The 19,515-nt window shown below is 45.0% G+C and overlaps 1 protein-coding gene and 1 pseudogene across 2 annotated transcripts in view; one reads left to right on the top strand and one right to left on the bottom strand.

Annotated features, from left to right (window-relative positions):
- Positions 1-334: 334 nt before the first annotated feature.
- LOC148442323 (uncharacterized) lies at positions 335-1,463 on the top strand (annotated as a pseudogene).
- Positions 1,464-18,032: 16,569 nt separating this feature from the next.
- Positions 18,033-19,515, bottom strand: part of PSAT1 (phosphoserine aminotransferase 1) — a 54,546-nt gene continuing 53,063 nt past the window's right edge. For both annotated transcript variants that reach the window (XM_088464082.1, XM_088464083.1), the window contains exon 9: positions 18,033-18,610. In XM_088464082.1, coding sequence (XP_088320208.1) covers positions 18,508-18,610 — 103 coding nt within the window. In that variant the 3' untranslated portion in view covers positions 18,033-18,507. The remainder of the gene's footprint in view (positions 18,611-19,515) is intronic.

The raw sequence follows: 19,515 nt of genomic DNA, 5'->3' as shown, positions 1-19,515 counted from the left end.
TTGTTCGTCAGGAGGCTTGCCACCTAGCAACAGCTGGTGGGTAGGTAAGCAAGCCTCCCGAGTGCCGCTGGAGAAGGTAAAGTGAAAAGAAATTTCACTTACCATCTCCACAGCCGAGGGAGTGGGCTGGCACCATTCCTGTGACTTGTGCATGCGAAAGCTCGGTGCGCGCACGCACGTCACATGATCGGACACGCACGGGTGCGTGCACGGACCTGAGCACCGATAGTCGCATCTGAGCCCATAGGGACACGCGTGCATGCTGGTCATGTGTGCGCACGATTACCCGCTATGGATAACCCGCCCCCTGCAGATTTTACTTCAGTGGCTGAAGATGGAGGACGCAGTCTCTGTGTCTGCTACAGATACTTTGCCTGTGTCCCCATCTGTGAGCCATTTTAATAGAAATTCTCAATACAAAAGAAGACTGACTCTTCCTCATCTGAGGAATTAATATTTAAAAGGAAAAGATTACTGAACCCTGTCAGGTGAGAAGACAGCAGAGACATTTCTGAGGCAGACAGTATGCCTCTGGAGGTTCACTCCCCCTCCATTTCCCCTTTCTCACACAAGGTTTTGAGGAAAAGTACCTCAGAAAAGAAAAATGTGAGTAATACAAGAGACGCCTGTTCAGGACTAAACACCTCTTTCCCAGGTATTGCTTGAAGTTGGAATACCTCTATGGTGCATAACAGACCACCATCTAATGCCCATGGCCGGGATTTATCTCCAGCCACTACCTGGCACCAAGCGCTACTACAAATGGTCCAGTAAGCAGCGTTCTCTGGCCCCTATTCGACATGACGATGTCAGTCACCACTCAGTAGGCTGGGAGTCAAAAGAAGTCACCAGAACTTCAGCATCCTTTAAGAGAGATGAGTATAGTGACCTGCAAATGGCCAGAGTGGCATTAGCAGGCATAACACTCCCTAATAAAGTTTATGCCTCTCACTGGGCACTGAGTGAACTCTCCCAGGTGTACAATTTCGCTCAGCTAGCCTTTAGAACCGTCCTCATAAAGGAGGATTAAATGGTTCTTCGTAATCATAAAGGGATTCCAGATATTCCTGCTCTTTTCGTCCCTGAAATTGACCCAGCAATGTCCTCACTCATTGGTGACAAAACCCAGGGTGATACTTTTGACAAATTACTCCAAAAAATCCAGCTTAAAATATCTGATGCTGCTGGCCCTCTGCTGTTCGTACTGGATAAGGCGTATAAAGAGGGATCCGCTAGCGGACTCTTTGATAGCTTCTAAGACGGCTCACCTTAAAGCTATGAGCAGAGCCCTAATGGTAGGACAGACTTTCGATTTCACATCGAATACTCGTAGAACCCACTGGCTGGCTAAAGCTGGTCTAACTTATTTCACCCCCAAACCAGTGGAAGTACCTAACCTTGTAGACTCCGACCTTTACGACCCAGAAATTATTGATGGGGTTAAAATCCTTTGCGGACCTTAAAGGTCACCAGTCCTGGGGCGTGGCTGCGACGTCTATGGAGTAGCACATGCAGTTGTGAGCTTTCCAGTGCTAACATACTGCACCACCTCCTGACTCACGTGTCCCGGGGCCAAAGCCCTTGGTGAGCCATGATTTGGAGTCTTTAGCGCCCTCCTAAGCCTAATCCGAGGCGTGGCCTGTAGCCGCAGTGCATCACGTGGGATGCCAGCTGGCTCTGTGTTTCCACACGGTGCAGCTGCACACAACACACTGTCCTGCTCTCTCCTACAAGTGGCAGCGGACCCTGCTCCTACCTGATGTCTGATGCCCTTACCAGTCATTCTAGTTGCCTGTCTGGGTGCTGAGAGTACTGACAGCCGCCATTTTGACTGCTGGGTTATATGCAGAGTCAGTAGTCTGCACTACCCTGGGCTCTCCTGCTACAGCTCTCTGTGCTATTATTATATATTAGTATACTACATCACCTGATTAATATGGGGAAAACCCATCGTGATGTAGCAGCAGTTAAACGAGAGCATTATTCCTGCTCATCGACTCCGCAGCCCCCGCCCGTAGATGAACAAGGAAGTGGGTCTCCCCCTGCGTCCCCATCTGCTAATACCATGCCAGTGGACCCCTCTGCAGCCAGTGTATTGGACGCAGTCACAGCCAGTGAGAAAAGGCTTGCTGATAAAATTGTCAAGGTGCAATCTGACTTATCTATCATTCTGTCACAGTTGGTGCTAGTGAATTACCTGTATCAGGTGATGAACTGGAATCACTGGAGGCCGGCTGGACTGGAACCATGGGTAACATGAATAGCTCTTTTAATGTAAGAAGTGGGTAGCAGTGAGAACTGCCTTTGGTGATGAGTGACTGGAACTGGAAACTTGAGACGTTGGAATGAGACCAGAAGGAACTTGGAGGGACCGGACTGGGACCGGCAGGTAGGCTGACTGAGCTGGTCGGGGTACCAGCAGATGAGCTTGCAGACGGATGGTAGCGTGGAAGCTACTTGTTGTGGCTTGGGAAGCTGTGGGTAGACGCTGGTAGCTGGGTAGTTACGCGGAGTGGCTGGATAGCCATGGGTAGATGCTGGTAGCTGGGTGGCTACGTGGAGCGGCTGGATAGCCGTGGGTAGACGCTGGTAGCTGGGTGGCTACATGGAGCGGCTGGATAGCCGTGGGTAGACGCTGGTAGCTGGGTGGCTACGTGGAGCGGCTGGATAGCCGTGGGTAGACGCTGATAGCTGGGTGGCTACGTGGAGTGGCTGGATAGCCGTGGGTAAACGCTGGTAGCTGGGTGGCTACGTGGAGCGGCTGGATAGCCGTGGGTAGATGCTGGTAGCTGGGTGGCTAGGGGGAGTGACTGGATAGCCGTGGGTAGACGCTGGTAGCTGGGTGGCTACGTGGAGAGGCAGGATAGCCGTGTGGAGAAGCTGGCAGCATGGAAGCTACTTGGAGTGGCCTGGGAGCCGTAGGTGAGAGATGGTAGCATGGAAGCTACTTGGTGCGGCGTGGGAGCCGTGTGGAGAAGCTGGCAGCATGGAAGCTATTTGGAGCGGCCTGGGAGTCGTAGGTGAGAGATGGTAGCGTGGAAGCTACTTGGTGTGGCCTGGGAGCCGTGTGGAGAAGCTGGCAGCGTGGAAGCTACTTGGAGCGGCCTGGGAGCCGTAGATGAGAGATGGTAGCGTGGAAGCTACTTGGTGTGGCCTGGGAGCCGTGTGGAGAAGCTGGCAGCGTGGAAGCTACTTGGAGCGGCATAGGAGCCGTAGGTGAGAGATGGTAGCGTGGAAGCTACTTGGTGAGGCCTGGGAGCCGTGTGGAGAAGCTGGCAGCGTGGAAGCTACTTGGAGCGGCCTGGGAGCCGTAGGTGAGAGATGGTAGCATGGATAGCTGAACGCAGCAGGCTTATGAATAACACTGGTCTAGGAACCAGCAGGAGCCTGGGACATACTGGTACACAGAGGTACAGCTATATCACAAGTAGTACACCACAGGATGTAACAAGATGTTCAAGCACTGAGTGCAATTAGAGGAGGATCTATATACCTAGAGTCTGGCAGCGATTGGTGGATACAGACAGGTGGTCTGGCAGTGGCATTCAGAGTGGAGCAAGGCACAACATGCAGAGGGAGCAATCTTCTCTGCAGCCCTTGAGAATCAGGACCACACCTGTGATTCCAATTAAGACTAGCAATGCTCACAGATTAATCAGTGTGAGGAGGAGAGCAGTCTGCACACACAGGGTTGTCACAGCCAGCATGATTCAGCCAGAGCAGATCTCCCAGGGGAATTACAACCACAGATCCATGGAGCAGCTGGCAGAGGTAAGTCTCAAAAGGTAAAAACTAGCCAGAATTATGACACATTCATCATGATGTACGAGTTCGTAAGAGAGTGGGAGAGGTGGAAACACGTAGTTCTACACTTGAGGACAGGGTATCTCCGCTGAACGTGAAAGTAGATACTTTGGACTCTCAGATGGCTGCGTTGCATAAAAAGCTGTCTGATATGGAGGGCGCCAAAAGCATAATAACGTCAGACTTGTGGGCTGCCGGAAAGAGAGGAGGGCTCATGTCCGGAGGAATTTCTAGAAGAATAACTGCTGGAAACATATGGTAAAGAGGCCTTTACTTCACACTTTGCAGTGGAGTGGGCTCACCATGTGCCGCGTGCTTTTATTACCAACTTCTTCAACTATCAGGATCGGGATGCTGTGATAAGGTTGGCTCAGACTAAAGTTCCTATCGAACGTAATGGCTCTCGGATTTCGGTGTTCCCTGATTTTTTCATAGAGGTTCAGAAGGAAAGAGCACAGTTTCTTCCAGTCAAATGTTTGCGGGACCTTAATGTTCCCTACTTCCTTCAAAATTGCGTGTAGTTGCAGATGGTGAAACTAAATTCTTTTTCACCCCACAGGAAGCTGCTCTTTGGTTGGAAAGTCGTGCCCCGGCCAGGAGGCCGCTAGTAAATAAGTGATCTTGAACCCTGCTCTCGGTTTCAGTAGCACGTAAATATACTATACCTGTATCTGTCAAGGTGGTCAAGTACCTATTTTTCAGATTTCATTGTTACTGTTCTGGAAATGTTATTATGGGTATCATTTATATTCTATTACTATATTGCTATATTTTTTGGAGTAATGTGTTGATGCTGATGTTTGTTATATGCGCCAACTGTATATTATATTATACCAGTTCAGGAATCTGTTATTTATGATACAGTGATGTTGAGCTGTGATACCTTTTTCTATATGACGGTTTCTGTAGGTAAAACTGACATCTAGTTATTCATGTGATGCCATTTACTCTATTTTATTATGGGATTGGCACAGATCGATATGTAGAGTGTATTTTCAAGTTCTATTATAGCATGTATGCTCCCTAATCTTCTATATCAGTTTAGGGCTATAATCAATTTTTGTCACCGGGATGCAAAGCACTGGAGGATTCTCTATGTTTAGGGGTCATTATCTACTTTGCCTCACCCCGTGTATGGGTTAGAATAGATATGCTCATTTTGTAAGTTTACCATCCCCTTTATTTTTTAAGTTTATCTTACCTGTTTAGGGGTTGGGTGGGTATTTACGTATGCCGCAGTTGGGGTTGGGTATTCAAAGTGGGGGGAGGGGAAAGGCGTGGATTTTAGTTCTTTTAGGATTTTATTTTATTTGTTTTTTGTTAAGTGGTTTCTGGTCTTTTCATATTTGAGAAACGCTACATCTGATTAATTTTTCCGGGTGATTGAAGGGTATACTTACATTATGGGCTCTAGGCTGATGTTTTGGTCGTGTATGATGGGGGGACATGTATTACTCTGAGTTGATAAATTATGACACAGGCTAGCATTAATGTCCTCTCTTGGAATGTGAGAGGTCTTAATGTCAAAATAAAGCGCTCTGGTATTGCGGCAGCTTAAACGCTACGGAGCGGACATAATCTGTCTCATGGAAACGCATCTAGTGGGTGGGAAATTGCTCTCCCTGAAAAAGCCATGGGTGGGGTGGGCTGGGCTTACCATGCATCATACATGTCTGCTTCTAGAGGAGTTTCTATCCTTATCCGTATATCTGTCCCTTTTACCCTCAAGATGGTGCAGACTGATCCAGGGGGTAGATACGTGTTTTTGAAATGTAAGATTAATAATATGTGTATTTTGTTGTTTGCACTATACATACCGCCTCCATACTCTCATGAAATGTTAAACAAGGCAACTGAATTTATGGCTCAATCACCAGGTTCTTCTACAATATGTGTTGGGGACTTCAACAATGTTCTAGACCGAGCACTGGATAGACGGAGTACACCTCAAGCCAGTGGTATATCGCGGGGAAACATTTTTTCGGCATATTCGGCTTGGCTGGGCTGGGCTTGGCCGATGCCTGGATTACGAAGCATTTGAATGTGAAACAGTTTTCCTGTTTCTCATATACAGGGTTGCCTTTGCAATCTATAATTCTGCTCGTTGGTCATCCACTCATACCTTTGTTAGGCACTATTGGCGACTTTCAGATCCCCAGAGGGTCAAGTTCCTCAGAGCAACCACCAGGTATGTGGTAGTCTACCCACCAGCTGTTGCTAGGTGGAAAGCCTCCCAACGAACAAACAATGTATGACCTGCAAACTTTCTTGTTCTCGTTCTAGGGAATAGGACCCACCCTATACCTTGCTAGATCTATTGGTTTCTCTTTTATTTCTAATACTGCTAATGGCTCTTCTCTCCTTGGTTACAGGTGCTCCAAAAGGTCCAAAGAAACAGCAAGCGCAACCACCTAAACAACAGAACTGACTCCACTCCATTGTTCTTTGATAGCAGAGAGTCTGCTTGAAATCTACCTTATGTTTCCTGGTTCTAAGATTTTTCTTATGTTTAAATAGTTCCTTCCATTTATCAGTTATACCTCAACTACTGGTTGACTGAGTTTAACAAGACTACTATTAAATACTGTTCACTCTGCATCTATTAATCTCCAGTCCTTCTTGGTACTGTATGCTAGTACAGTTCTGGGTTACACATTACCCACCTAAAGTTCTCCTCAGAATGCCATCGGTAAGCTTCTGTAAAATCTGCAGGGAGCAGGCTTTCCATTGCACTTCCCTATTGGCTCAGATGTGCCTATCAGTGCTCATGCCCGGGTGCGCGCGGCCGTACACATACATGCACAAGTCACAGGAGACCATTCATGTGTGGGGTTGCTTCTCAGCCAAGGGAGTGGGCTCACTCACAATTTTGCATAAGAACACAGCCATGAATAAAGAACGGTACAAAAAAATTCTCCAAGAGCAACTTCTCCCAACCATCCAAGAACAGTTTGGTGAGGAACAATGCCTTTTCCAGCATGATGGAGCACCTTGCCATAAGGCAAAAGTGATAACTAAGTGGCTCAGGGAACAAAACATCGAAATTTTGGGTCCATGGCCAGGAAACTCCCCAGACATTAATCCCATAGAGAAATTTGTGGTCAATCCTCAAGAGGCAGGTGGACAAACAATAACCCACAAATTCTGACAAACTCCAAGCATTGATTAGTCAAGAAAGGGTGGCCATCAGTCAGTATGTGGCCCAGAATTTGATTGACAGCATGCCAGAGTGAATTGCAGTGGTCTTGAATAAGAAGGGTCAACACTGCAAATATTGACTCTTTGCATAAACTTCATGCAATTGTCAATAAAAGCTTGTAATTTTACTTCAGTATACCATAGTAACATCTGACAAAAAGGTAAAAAAAACACTGAAGCAGCAAACTCTGCGTAAACCAATACTTTTGTCAGTCTCAAAACTTGTGGCCATGGCTGTAATATATATATATATATATATATATATATATATATATACACAGTGCATCCGGAAAGTATTCACAGCACGTCACTTTTTCAAAAATTATGTTATGTTACAGCCTTATTCCAAAATTGAATAAATTCATTTTACCCTCAATATTCTACACACAATACCCCATAATGACAACGTGTAAAGAGGTTTTTTTTGAGATTTTTGCAAATTTAATAAAAATTAAAATCCTAAGAAATCACATGTACATAAGTATTCACAGCCTTTGCTCAATAATTTGTTGATGCACTTTTGGCAGCAATTACAGCCTCAAGTCTTTTTGAATATGATGCCTCAAGCTTGGCACACCTATCTTTGGGCAGTTTCGCCCATTCCTCTTTGCAGCACCTCTCAAGCTCCATCAGGTTGGACGGGAAGCGTCGGTGCACAACCATTTTCAGATCTCTCCAGAGATGTTCAATTGGATTCAAGTCTGGGCTCTGGCTGGGCCACTCAAGACTCACAGAGTTGTCCTGAAGCCACTCCTTTGATATCTTGGCTGTGTGCTTAGGGTCGTTGTCCTGCTGAAAGATGAACAGTCACCCCAGTCTGAGGTCAAGAGCGCTCTGGTCAGGTTTTATCTAGGATGTCTCTGTACATTGCTGCATTCATCTTTCCCTCTATCCTGACTAGTCTCCCAGTTCCTGCCGCTGAAAAACATCCCCACAGCATGATGCTGTCACCACCATGCTTCACTGTAGGGATCAGTGCTTGAAGTGTGCCGGTATGCAACGGTATGGCATACCGGCACTTCAAGCAATTAAGAATATTTTTTTCTCTAATTGACAGGACAGAGGGCTGCGCAGGTCTCCACCCGCCAGGAAAGCCCCCCTAAGCCAGCCGCAGGGTGTGTTTATGCAGCTGGCCAGGCTCAGTGAAAACGCTGGTCCGTCAGTCACTGAGCCGCTGCCCGCCCATCCACGCGCCTATCCCCGCCCAACTGCATGCCTATGCCCTCCCACATGTGCTGTGAACGTCCCCCGCTGGAGTCTAGCGTGTTCCTCCGAAGTTGACCTACTGCTGGATGCCCGCCCGTGGCCTGCGTGCGCCGTATACCGTGAGCCGTCCTCCTCTTGAATGTCCACTCTGCAGCATCCAAGCTGCAGAGTCTAACAGACTTTTTGTGCATTCAAACCCCTGTGCACTTGCCCACGTGTGTCGTTGTGTACCAGCAATGCCCGACTGCCCTCCCGCATTGCCAGGTGGCTTCTCCCGCCGGAAGGTCTCTGCAGCAGCATACATTACACGCTGCATGTGCAGGGACTGACTGTGTGTGCCCATCCTCAACTGGTTTCTGTGACAGCTGGGTCTGGCAGGAGTCACAACCTGACAGCCCCTCATATTGGCCTCTATGGTGAGGGGGAATGTAATCTGGCTGAAGGAGCCCTGAAGCCTGATTCCCCCCCCCAGTACAATTGTTGGTACCAATGCCCCTCTCCCTGCTTCACCCCTCTGGATGGATCCCTCATCCAGCCTCCTCCTCAGCTATGTGACAGCAGCCAACGGTGAGTAATACAGGATTTAAGTTATAGAGTGTACCCTACCTCCCCTGTGTGCCTCGCTACCCCCTGCTGTGTGTCAAGCTACCCCCTACTGTGTGTCTAGCTACCCCCTGCTGTGTGTCTAGCTACCACGTGCTGTGTGCCTCGCTACCCCTGTTTGCCTCAGGGTTGAGTATGGGATGCAAGCGTTCGGGATCGCGGCGGTCAAAATCCAGACGCCGGCATCTCTTCCCTTCTTCCTACCCCCCTAGTGCCTAAACCTAACCTCCCCCTCCACGCATCCTAAATCTATCCCTCCCCCTATCCCCGCTTGTTACCTTCGGGATGCCGGCGCCGGGATCCTGTCAGGTACCGGTATTCTAAGCGCTGGCATCCCCTTTGCCGGGAAGGAGTAAAAGGTACAAAGCTTGTGGGACATAAGGAAACAATGATAGATGGACGCATGACGCCCTTGTTTTGAGAGGCCACACCCCTCTTGACACAGCCACGCCCCCATGATTCATTGCCCATGCCCATTTTTTCCTGCGCGCCTTCGACGCACACACATGCTCATTGCCCATACCCCCACTTCAAAATTCCCACTTCGACCACTGGTAGGGATAGTATTGGCCTGGTGATGAGCGGTGCCTGATTTCCTCCAAATAGAACGCCTCGCATTCACGCCAAAGAGTTCAATCTTTGTCTCTCATGGTCTGAGAGTCCTTCAGGTGCATTTTGGCAAACTCCAGGCGGGCTGCTATGTGCTTTTACTAAGGAATGGCTTCCGTCTGGCCACTCTACCATACAGGCCTGATTGGTGGATTGCTGGAAGGTTCTTGTCTCTCCACAGAGGAATGCTGTAGCTCTGACAGAGTGACCATCGGGTTCTTGGTCACCTCCCTGAAAAGTGCCCTTCTCCCCTCAATCGCTCAGTTTAGACGGATAGCCAACTCTAGGAAAAGTCCTGGTGGTTCTGAACTTCTTTCATTTACGGATGATGGAAGCCACTGTGCTCATTGGGACCTTCAAAGCAGCAGATATTTTTCTGTACCCTTCCCCAGATTTGTGCCGCGAGACAATCCTGTCTCGGGGGTCTACAGACAATTCCTTGCACTTCATGCTTGGTTTGTGCTCTGACATGCACTGTCAAGTGTGGGACCTTATAAAGACAGGTGTATGCCTTTCAAAATCATGTCCAATTAACTACATTTACCACAGGTGGACTCCAATTAAGCTGTAGGAACATCTCAAGGATGATCAGTGGAAACAGGATGCACCTGAGCTCAATTTTGAGCTTCATGGCAAAGGCTGTAAATACTTATGTACATGTGATTTCTTAGTGGTTTTTTTTCTTATATATAACAAAATGTGGAAAAAGTGATGCGCTGTGAATACTTTCCGGATGCACTGTATTATGCATACATTTGTAAACCAGATTCCCGGCACCCACTTTATACTAATTTATTAATTGCACTGGTGCCTTCCTAGGAAATAATAACTCAAAAATACAGTCATTTTGCCGGCAGACGAGCTGTTAAAATCCCGGCGTTGAAATCCCCACCGGGGACTAAACATAGGCGTCGAAATTCTGATGCCAGTTTAGATAATGACGTTGGAATCCTGTCAGCCGCTATCCCGATCGTTTTTATTAGTTTTAATAAGCATGATTTTTTTGTGTGTATATGTCACATACATATATCGTCATTTGACTACATCAGTTGACAGTATGAAACGAACAAGTCCGCTATTAGTCTAGGAAGATTTATAGAAGCAGTTAGCAGGTTTTGTTCACGTGATCACTGCCCAGTTATGCAAACTTTCGTTTGACGTGGAATATTCTTTGAAAGCAGTGTATGTGAATTTGTATTCACAGCATGCACATTAGCCTTGACATGTGCTTACATGTGTAGACAGTAGCGGCTCCAGGCACGGGCAAGCCGTTCTGATGCCCGGAGCGCCACTGTATACGGAGGGCGCAGGAAACGCCCACCACCCTCCCGGAGGTAGAGGAAATATTTAAGCTCAGGGGGAGGGAGCGGAGGAGGGAAGGGGCGGCAACTCCATACGGTGCTGGTCGCAGCACAGCCTAGCGGCGGCCCTGTGTGTAAATGCATACAGTGTAAGCATGTATTGGCCTAACACATTTTAATTCCTTCATGTGAGAAGGCTTTTTGTGGCATACTTTGCCTCTTTTTTTTCTAATCACATTCTGCTTTGTATTACATATTTATATGTACAGCCAGGGCTGAAACTAGGATTTGTGTCACCCAGGGCAAGAAAGTAATTTGGTGTCCCCACAAAATAACAAAAAACAAAGAAGGCACTCCCGAAAAGGGTGTGTGGTTTCGTGACACAGTAATGCCCCTTACACATTATGCCACACAGTAATGACCCTTACACATTATACACCACTAAGTAATGCTCTTTACACATTATGCCACACAGTAATGCCCCTTACACATTATGCCCGTCCCCCTCGAGCAGCCTTTCAGCCTCCCCCTCTAGAGGCCTCTTACCTTTCCCCTCGCCCTCCATGAGCCTCTTATCGTGCCTGTGTGTTGATTTGGAACAAAGATTGAACTCTTTGGCATGAATGCCAGGCGTTTTATTTGGAGGAAATTAGGCACCGCTCATCACCAGGCCAATACCATTCCTGCCAGTGGTCGAAGTGGGAATTTTGAAGTGGGGGTATGGGCAATGAGCATGTGTGCGCGTCGAAGGCGCGCAGGAAAAATTGGGCATGGGCAATGAATCATGGGGGCGTGGCTGTGTCAAGAGGGGTGTGGCCTCTCAAAACAAGGGCGTCATGCGTCCATCTATCATTGTTTCCTTATGTCCCACAAGCTTTGTACCTTTTACTCCTTCCCTGGCAAGCAGCTGTCCGCAGTCTTTGAGAGAGTGACAGTGACACAGCGCTGCAGTCATTCTAATGTGGCGCCGGTCACGAACCAATCAGAGATCACGGTCTGGCAGCCGTTGCAGATTGGCTGCCGGTCCATGAGCTTCTATTGGTTCATGACCGGTGCCACCTTAGAATGATGCAGAGCTGTGTCATGCTCTCAAGGTCTGATTTGGGCTGCTCCAAATCAACAACTGCAGCCGCCCAGGCTCCTCCTCGGCACCCCCTCAAATCCAGAACCTGAGGCACATTACATTGTATACTGTATAGCTGGATATATAAACAAACCATTAATAAAAATCTGTAGGCAACCTCTTTTCCAAAATGTGAATGTGCATGGTTTCAGATACTGTAAGGAAATAATTTACATATAAGTTTTTCTACCAATCTCCTGTAAAGTCCATTAATTAAAAGGCTTCATGGGATTAATCTAATGATTCTGTGTATATTCCACTAAAAGCAAATGTTTTTCAGGCAACCTACATTCATAATATATTCTAACATACTCATCATTAATTCAATTTGCTCTGTTACTTTGCTTTTATTATCCACATTTTGTGCAAAAGACACCACAACGTCACACTGGCATGGCGGAATGGATTGGGTATTCTAGTGCTTGTAGAGCTACAAGTGCCAACATACCAAAGGGATTTACAAGTTGGAAGATAAGGATTCCAGTCAAAAAATTGGGTAAGAAAATAAATCAGGTGAACAACAGTGTTTTATATTGTGTGTTTATTTTATTGATTGTTTTGTTGTTTAATTACATGCTCCAGCATAGCTTAATACTTTAGGCATGCCAGACCTTGCTGTAACCAATAATGCACCAGCAACCTTCCCCAGGGGTGTGGGAAGAGCCCTACTGCGTTAAACATGGGGCCTTTGTCTTTTAGCTAAAAGGAATTTTTGAGAAGTTTCTTGCTCGTGACAAACTCACATGTAGAAACTTGTTTTTCTTTCTTCCCCATACCTCTTCTATGCAGTCAGTGAGATTGCATTTATAGCCTTAAGTCACATCCATTATAAATACCTTTACTTTGCTGCCATTTTCTTGTCTACATAGTGTATAAACTAGGGATTTGCGCCGGACCATTTTTGCTGGATTTGGATTTGCCTCCAATTCGTCGTCTGGCTTTGGATTTGCCAAACCGCTGTGACTGGCTTTGGATTTGTTTTTTACACAAATTGACAAAAGAGATAAAATCACATAATTTGGGCTTTATTTTTGTTCCTAGAGTATTATTAACCTCAATAACATTAATTTCCAGTCATTTACAGTCAATTTAGACCACCTTACAGCTCACAATATTGTTTTCACCATTATTGACCAAAGGCTGCAGTGAGCTGGCTGGTTACTAAGCGACAGCAGTGGCACAGACACTGCAGTTTAAAGCACATCTATGAAACATTACCACTGAGCCACTACTGAGTCACAGTACTTATGTGTTATGGACATACAGAGGGCTAAGGGGTCTATTTACCAAGCCTTGGATGGAGATAAAGTCAATGGAGATAAGGTGCCAGCCTACCAGCTCATAACTGTCATTTTTCACACACAGACTGTGACATGGCAGTTAGGATGTGATTGGCTAGTACTTTATCTCTGTTGACTTTATCTCCATCCAAAGCTTAGTAAATAGACCTCTATGGCCCAAGGAGTCACGGTGCTTGTATACACAGAGGGCTAAGGCCCAAGGAGTCATGGTGCTTGTATACAGAGAGGGCTATGGCCCAAGGAGTCACAGTGCTTGTATAGTTACACAAAGGGCTACGGCCCAAGGAGTCACGGTGCTTGTATACACAGAGGGCTACGGCCCAAGGAGTCACAGTGCTTGTATACAGGTACACAAAGGGCTACGGCCCAAGGAGTTATAGTGCTTGTATACACAGAGGGCTACGGCCCAAGGAGTCACAGTACTTGTATACGCAGTGGGCTACGGACCAAGGAGTCACGGCGCCTGTATACACAGTGGAGTACAGCACCAAAAAATATATATTTTTTTTTTTACTTTTTAAAAACTTTCTTGAAAGTTTTTTTACTTTTTTAAAAAATATTTTTTATTTTTGTACACACAGCCCCTTGTGAGTATCGACAAAGCCACTTTAATCAGCAGAGTATAGCACAGTATACATCAGCGTGCAGTGTGCCCCCCTACATAGTCACTTTGCCAGCACAACCACTTGTGAGTCTCTGGACACAGCCACTTTCAGCAGAGCAGTGCACAGCGTGGGAGTGAAATGGCGCAGAGTACAGATCGCGGCGCCTTACGTAGAGGCGAACTCTCGCGAGAATCCAACATCGGGAGGATGACGTTCGGCCTCGCAGTGGGATCAGTCAGGCGGGAACACCCGCTGTTCGGATTGCACAGAACCCGAATTGCTCATCCCTAGTATAAACCCCCTAGATTATAAAAAGTGATTGGACACCCCTGCGCAAGTGAAATGCAAACCATTGCGCACGTGTTCCAAATGGCCACTATTGTGGCGGTTTCGACAAGAACACTTCGTAGGGAGGCCAATGCACTTGCAGTTCTATGGAAACAACAAATGTTTTTATCAGGACGACAATGGCATCCGTTTCCAGGGCGAGGCTGGACTGGTATACAGAAAATTTGGTAACCTGGATGGACTGGCCAGCTCAGAGTCCAGATCTTAACCCCACTGAGAACCTCTGGGACGAATCGGAGCGACGGGTGCGTTCTAGGCCGACTCAACCTTTTTCAGTGACACTGTACTTAAGGCGGATTGGCAAAACATACAGCCTGCTGTTGTCCAGGAACTTGTGGACAGTTTGCAAAGAAGGGTGTCTGCAGTAATCACTGCATGTGGTGTACTGACGTCAATAAAATCTCGTTGATCTATTTTCTGACAGTGTCCAATCACTTTTGTCTACATAGTGTACATCAAGAAGTGTTTTTTAAAAGCAGACTTTTTTTTTTTTTTGCCACAGGATTTAAAGCATTAGGTGAGTTTTGCATTTTATATTTTTGCATCTTTAATTCCCACAAAAATAAAAATCAACGGTTTTGAAAAACAGCTCTTGATAAATAAACTGACATATTTTTGCAGGTAGCCATTAACGACAGCCCAAGTTATCCCAAAAGGAAACTATTTTGTCAGATGCCCCACTATTTATAGATGTAGATATTATCCCCAAAAGTTTTTATCTTATCTTGAGCTATTATACCCCGTTTTCAGCTCAGAGCGCAGTAAAACAAGCTGATTCTAGAGATCTTTATTTGTTTTTACCTGAAAATTATTTAATAACACTAAAATCCTTTTTGATTTATTATTCTGTCAATTCTAAAAATCGTAAATATATTTGGTATCCATATGAAACAATGTTAATATGTTAAAATGTTATAATGTCATAATTATGTCATGCAGCCTCTTCTTATATAAAAAACATGTAAATTATGCAATATGCTTTCTCTGAAACCGAGACTTCGACATACAACTAACAAGGTTTGTTTTAAACAAATGTTTTAAATCAACTAATTATGCTAAATAAGCCCGTTAGGCTATTTAAACACAGCATCAGGCAGTCAACACTTATGCCTTGCCAAAGACGCCGGAGAAGCGCTGAAACGCATTGGTGACAGCCTTGCCAAAATCCTGATGGTCCTGTTACCCGATACTACAAAGGATACACAGACTCACTGTTCTTACTTGACCTATTGTGGTCTTCTCTGTTCCCCACACACGGGGCTTGCTGCCAGCGCAGCCCGGCCGTTAAGGAGGTGATCGGCTTCCTCTCCAAGGTCGAGCTGACTTTTCATCCAGCTCTCCCCTTATGTGCCCGCACCTTGCAGCCCTAGACTCACAGCCAAAACCAGACCAGTCACTGCGGTCCGCTCCTCTCATTACACCCGAAGCTCTCTGCCAGCTCAGGCTGAATAGGACGTGAGCGGCTCCCTCTCCTAGGTTGAACCGACACTTACCAACAAACACCGCATGTGTCCGGACTCCTTGCAACCAGCACCTCAAAAAGGTACAGCGTCTCACATACCCTGGTGCCGCCAAGACCAGCTAACAAATGGAGATTTTCTCTATATAACTGGGGACAATACTGCTGACCACAGTCTTTACACGGAGATCCAGGCTCCCTTCTAAACAGGTCAGAGCCTTGAATAGTGACACCGTGACTTAAGATGGCCACACATCTAAAGATTATCTGTCCAACCAGCCAACTAGTTGATTGGTTGGAATGAAAATCTGGTAACGTATGGGAGTAACTGATGATCAGCAATTTGCTCCCAAATGCCGGAAAATGAACAAAAACTGTTGTTTGAACAAATTGTTTAGATCAAACATTTAGCAAACTTGTCTGACCACCATTTTCATCTGTTTTCTGGCATTTAGGAGCAAATTGTTGATCATCATTTGCTCCTATACTTTACCAGATTTTAATTTCAACCAATCAACTAGTTGGCTGGTTGGACAGATAATCTTTAGATGTGTGGCCAGCTTTAGACTGTACAAACATACTACAGGTATAACCCTGCTGTTAAAGCCTGTCAATTCACACAGGACTTTTGTGCTGTATAGATTCTTCTTATAGCTGGCAAACATTATAATATCCTTAAATACTGTAAATTATACAATTAGTATATTACGGAGATCATTGTCTGTGTAGGTTACAGGACCACATGCCAAATCTTACATATATATTTTTAAAAATGTTTCAAATATGTAACGTGCAAATAAGGATTAATGCATATTGAAATTTATTGGTATTTCATTTAATAAAAAATTACCTTTTATAAATTCGAACCTTGTTATATCCACTCTCTGAATAACCAGCTGTTTTTTGCAACATATTATATATTTATTTTGGGACTGACTACCCCAATCAGCTGAAGTACTCAGGGTATGTCATTCACTCATCAAGCGCCTAGGTACTTTTCTTGCTGATGGTTTTACCTGAAACAACACTGCAATAATGCTGGTTCCATCTCTGTGTGCAACAGCATTTCCAGAGTTAAAGCCATACAATGAATATGCATCTTAAACCAAGATCTCACTGGAGCTGTCCATTCTTAAACTGGTCAAACTACCACCAAATATTGAGTGGCACCATGTGTGGGGCTAAAATGTTTGCTTTACCAAACAAAGTTTGGACAAATTGGATTATTTTTGAATATGCTGGTTAATCTGAGCAGCCAACAACTGTGTTACCATATGTGTGCTGTCACCAGTACAAACATACAGATCAGTCAGTGGCCAGCAATAGACACTTAAACATACCTTAGCATATATTTGAATTTTTACCTTTGTATTTGCTAAATGTAAAATTTTGAGGGGAATCCAATTAGCCGCAGAGCTAATTACCCGCGTGTAAGATTCATTTAGCAAGGTTGAACCCCCACATTAATCCTTTTCAGAACAGCCAGAGAGTAAAGGCTGGGGGGGGGGGGGGGGGGGATTCAATAAGCTGCTGACACCCTGCAGCTTATTGAATTCCCCCCTTTGTGTTGAGTGTAATGTCTCTCCCCTCTGTGTCACCCGTCTATCTGCCTCCCTCCCTTTAGATTGTGAACTCTCATGAGCAGGGTCCTCTTATCTTATGTACTTTTCCCTCCTTCTTTCATACCATCATCTCCTCCCCACTGCTCACAATGGAACCAAACTTGGTTCAATAGCAGGTGCTACTTCCATGGGTATGACTACTTCTCTGAGTATGACTGCATATGGTACAATGTTAATTTTGCTTGTATATCATGCTCGGCAATGTTTTGTACAGTAAATCATTTGCATTCCTCCTCTTGATTGCACAGTTTTGCTTACATACTTTGTAATGTACTGCAAAACCCCTGTGGCGCTATATAAACAAAAGGACAAAAATAATAAATAATAATAATAAAGAAAAAAATAAAAGTGTCTACTTCTAGAACAAACTAGAGCTCACCAGGCTGTAGAGTTGCCATTGCTGCTCTTTCTCCCATAATCCTTTCATTTCTTCTCCCAGCGCTCTCCTGTCAATCCTATTGACATGTGACAATACCCTCACAATATGACCATGTCCAGTTTCAGAATCAAAATACGGTAACTCCCTTGATATAGTCAGGGCTGCCTGAGGTCCGGGTATGATGGAAGCGCGACAAAACATGTGGGGGAGCACAGCAAAGCATACAGAGGTGTTGCCATGCCTCACTGTGAATGCTAGGTCCTTCTTTACATGCAGAATTGCTAAAGGGAGCATGGCTTCACCTCCCTGGCAGGCACAGACACTTTGTAATCACCACCACTCTAGATACTGGAGTATGCACATAGCTTACAGAGATGCCAAATATATTATTATATTTACCCTACATATTCCCTGGCTTTTTTCCCTATTTTCCAAGTGACTTTTGAATAAAAGACACAGAAATGGTATACACACTCGAAGACATTTAATTTGTTCTTTTTGCATAAACAAAATATGCAGGTGCAACAATTGTCTTGGGACAATATATTTTGACCTCTATTTACAGACAAAGCAAGAAAAAAAAGATAGAAAAAAAAAAAGGTTTAGAGGAGTGGTCAGTTACCATACAGAGAGCCAGAGGAGTCTGTGCCATTTATAATAGTATACTGATCTCAGCTCCGATAGGTCCACATTGTGGTCACACCCTTCACTGCCATACATGAGACGCTCATACTGTGCAAAATTCTACTACAATATCATTTCACTGAAAATATATCATTGCAAACACCACTCGAGAGAGTCATTGGAATGCGATTTGTTTTTGTACAAAAGTGACTAGTTTACGAGTGACGATTTCTACACTATGAAAATAGCTCATCTGTAGTGGCAGATTGTATACAGTAGTAAGAAGAATATAAAGTTAGCATGAAAGTCGTTGTAGATCGGTTCTTCACTGGTGAGTCTCCTTGAATTGTCTCATGAAGTCTACAAGTTTCTCAACATCATCCACAGTGACAGCATTGTACAGAGAAGCTCGTATTCCTCCCACAGATCTAAACACAGAAGAACAGCATGTACAGTAAAAATGCATTAAGTTATACTTACACTTGTTCTATATTAAGAGATTTACAGTGATTTCCAATACACTGTATGAACATTACCAACATTATGTTTGTTATGTTAATAATTTTGCACTAGGTGCTTTGTTTTTTATTCAGTTATTTAATCCAAAAGATTAATAAAGCGTTAAAAAAAATTATTAATGTGCAAATACTATTTAATGAAAATAGAAATTGGCCTAGTAGTTCCAGTGAAGGAAAAGGTTATTGCTACAGCAATCAATGACAGTTTGACACTTTGGGGGAAGCCCATTCCTGTTTCAGCAGCACATTGCCCCATGCACAAAATGGTTTGTTGAGAAAAAAAAGCTCACTAATGTCTTGAAAATGCAGAAACCATCTAAGGCCGCAGCTCCCGATGGTTATTCAACGGCCTATTATAAGACATTTGTCAAATATTTAGCTCCCCACTTGGTCTGGGTATTTAATGCTGTTCTTTATGGTGCCACGTTTCATCCCTACTCCAATATTTTCCATGTCGTCATAATTCCTAATCCAGGCAAGGAGTCCATGAATTGCTTTAGCTACCATCCCGGGTAAACACTGACTTTCAGATATTTGCCAAGGTTTTGGCAAATCAGAGGAATGGGGTTCTGGCTTCTCTGATAGACCCAGAGCAAATGTGTTTTGTCCTCCACAAGACAAGTTTTAGACAGGCTATTAATCTGATTCACCACATTAATGCTACTAGTATCCCTTCTGTTGTCTTGGCCAAAGCATTTAATCAAGTCTCATGGGGGTTCACGTTTGCCATTTGGCTTCAGTGGTCATTTTCTCATGGAAATTTGGGCTTTGTACCACAATCTCTTGTCAGAGATTATGATGAATGGTCTCCGCTG

This window comes from Taudactylus pleione, unplaced genomic scaffold, assembly GCF_031769625.1.
Source record: "Taudactylus pleione unplaced genomic scaffold, aTauple2 ptg001573l, whole genome shotgun sequence".
NCBI lineage: Eukaryota > Metazoa > Chordata > Amphibia > Anura > Myobatrachidae > Taudactylus > Taudactylus pleione.
This window is presented reverse-complemented; position numbering and strand designations above follow the sequence as displayed.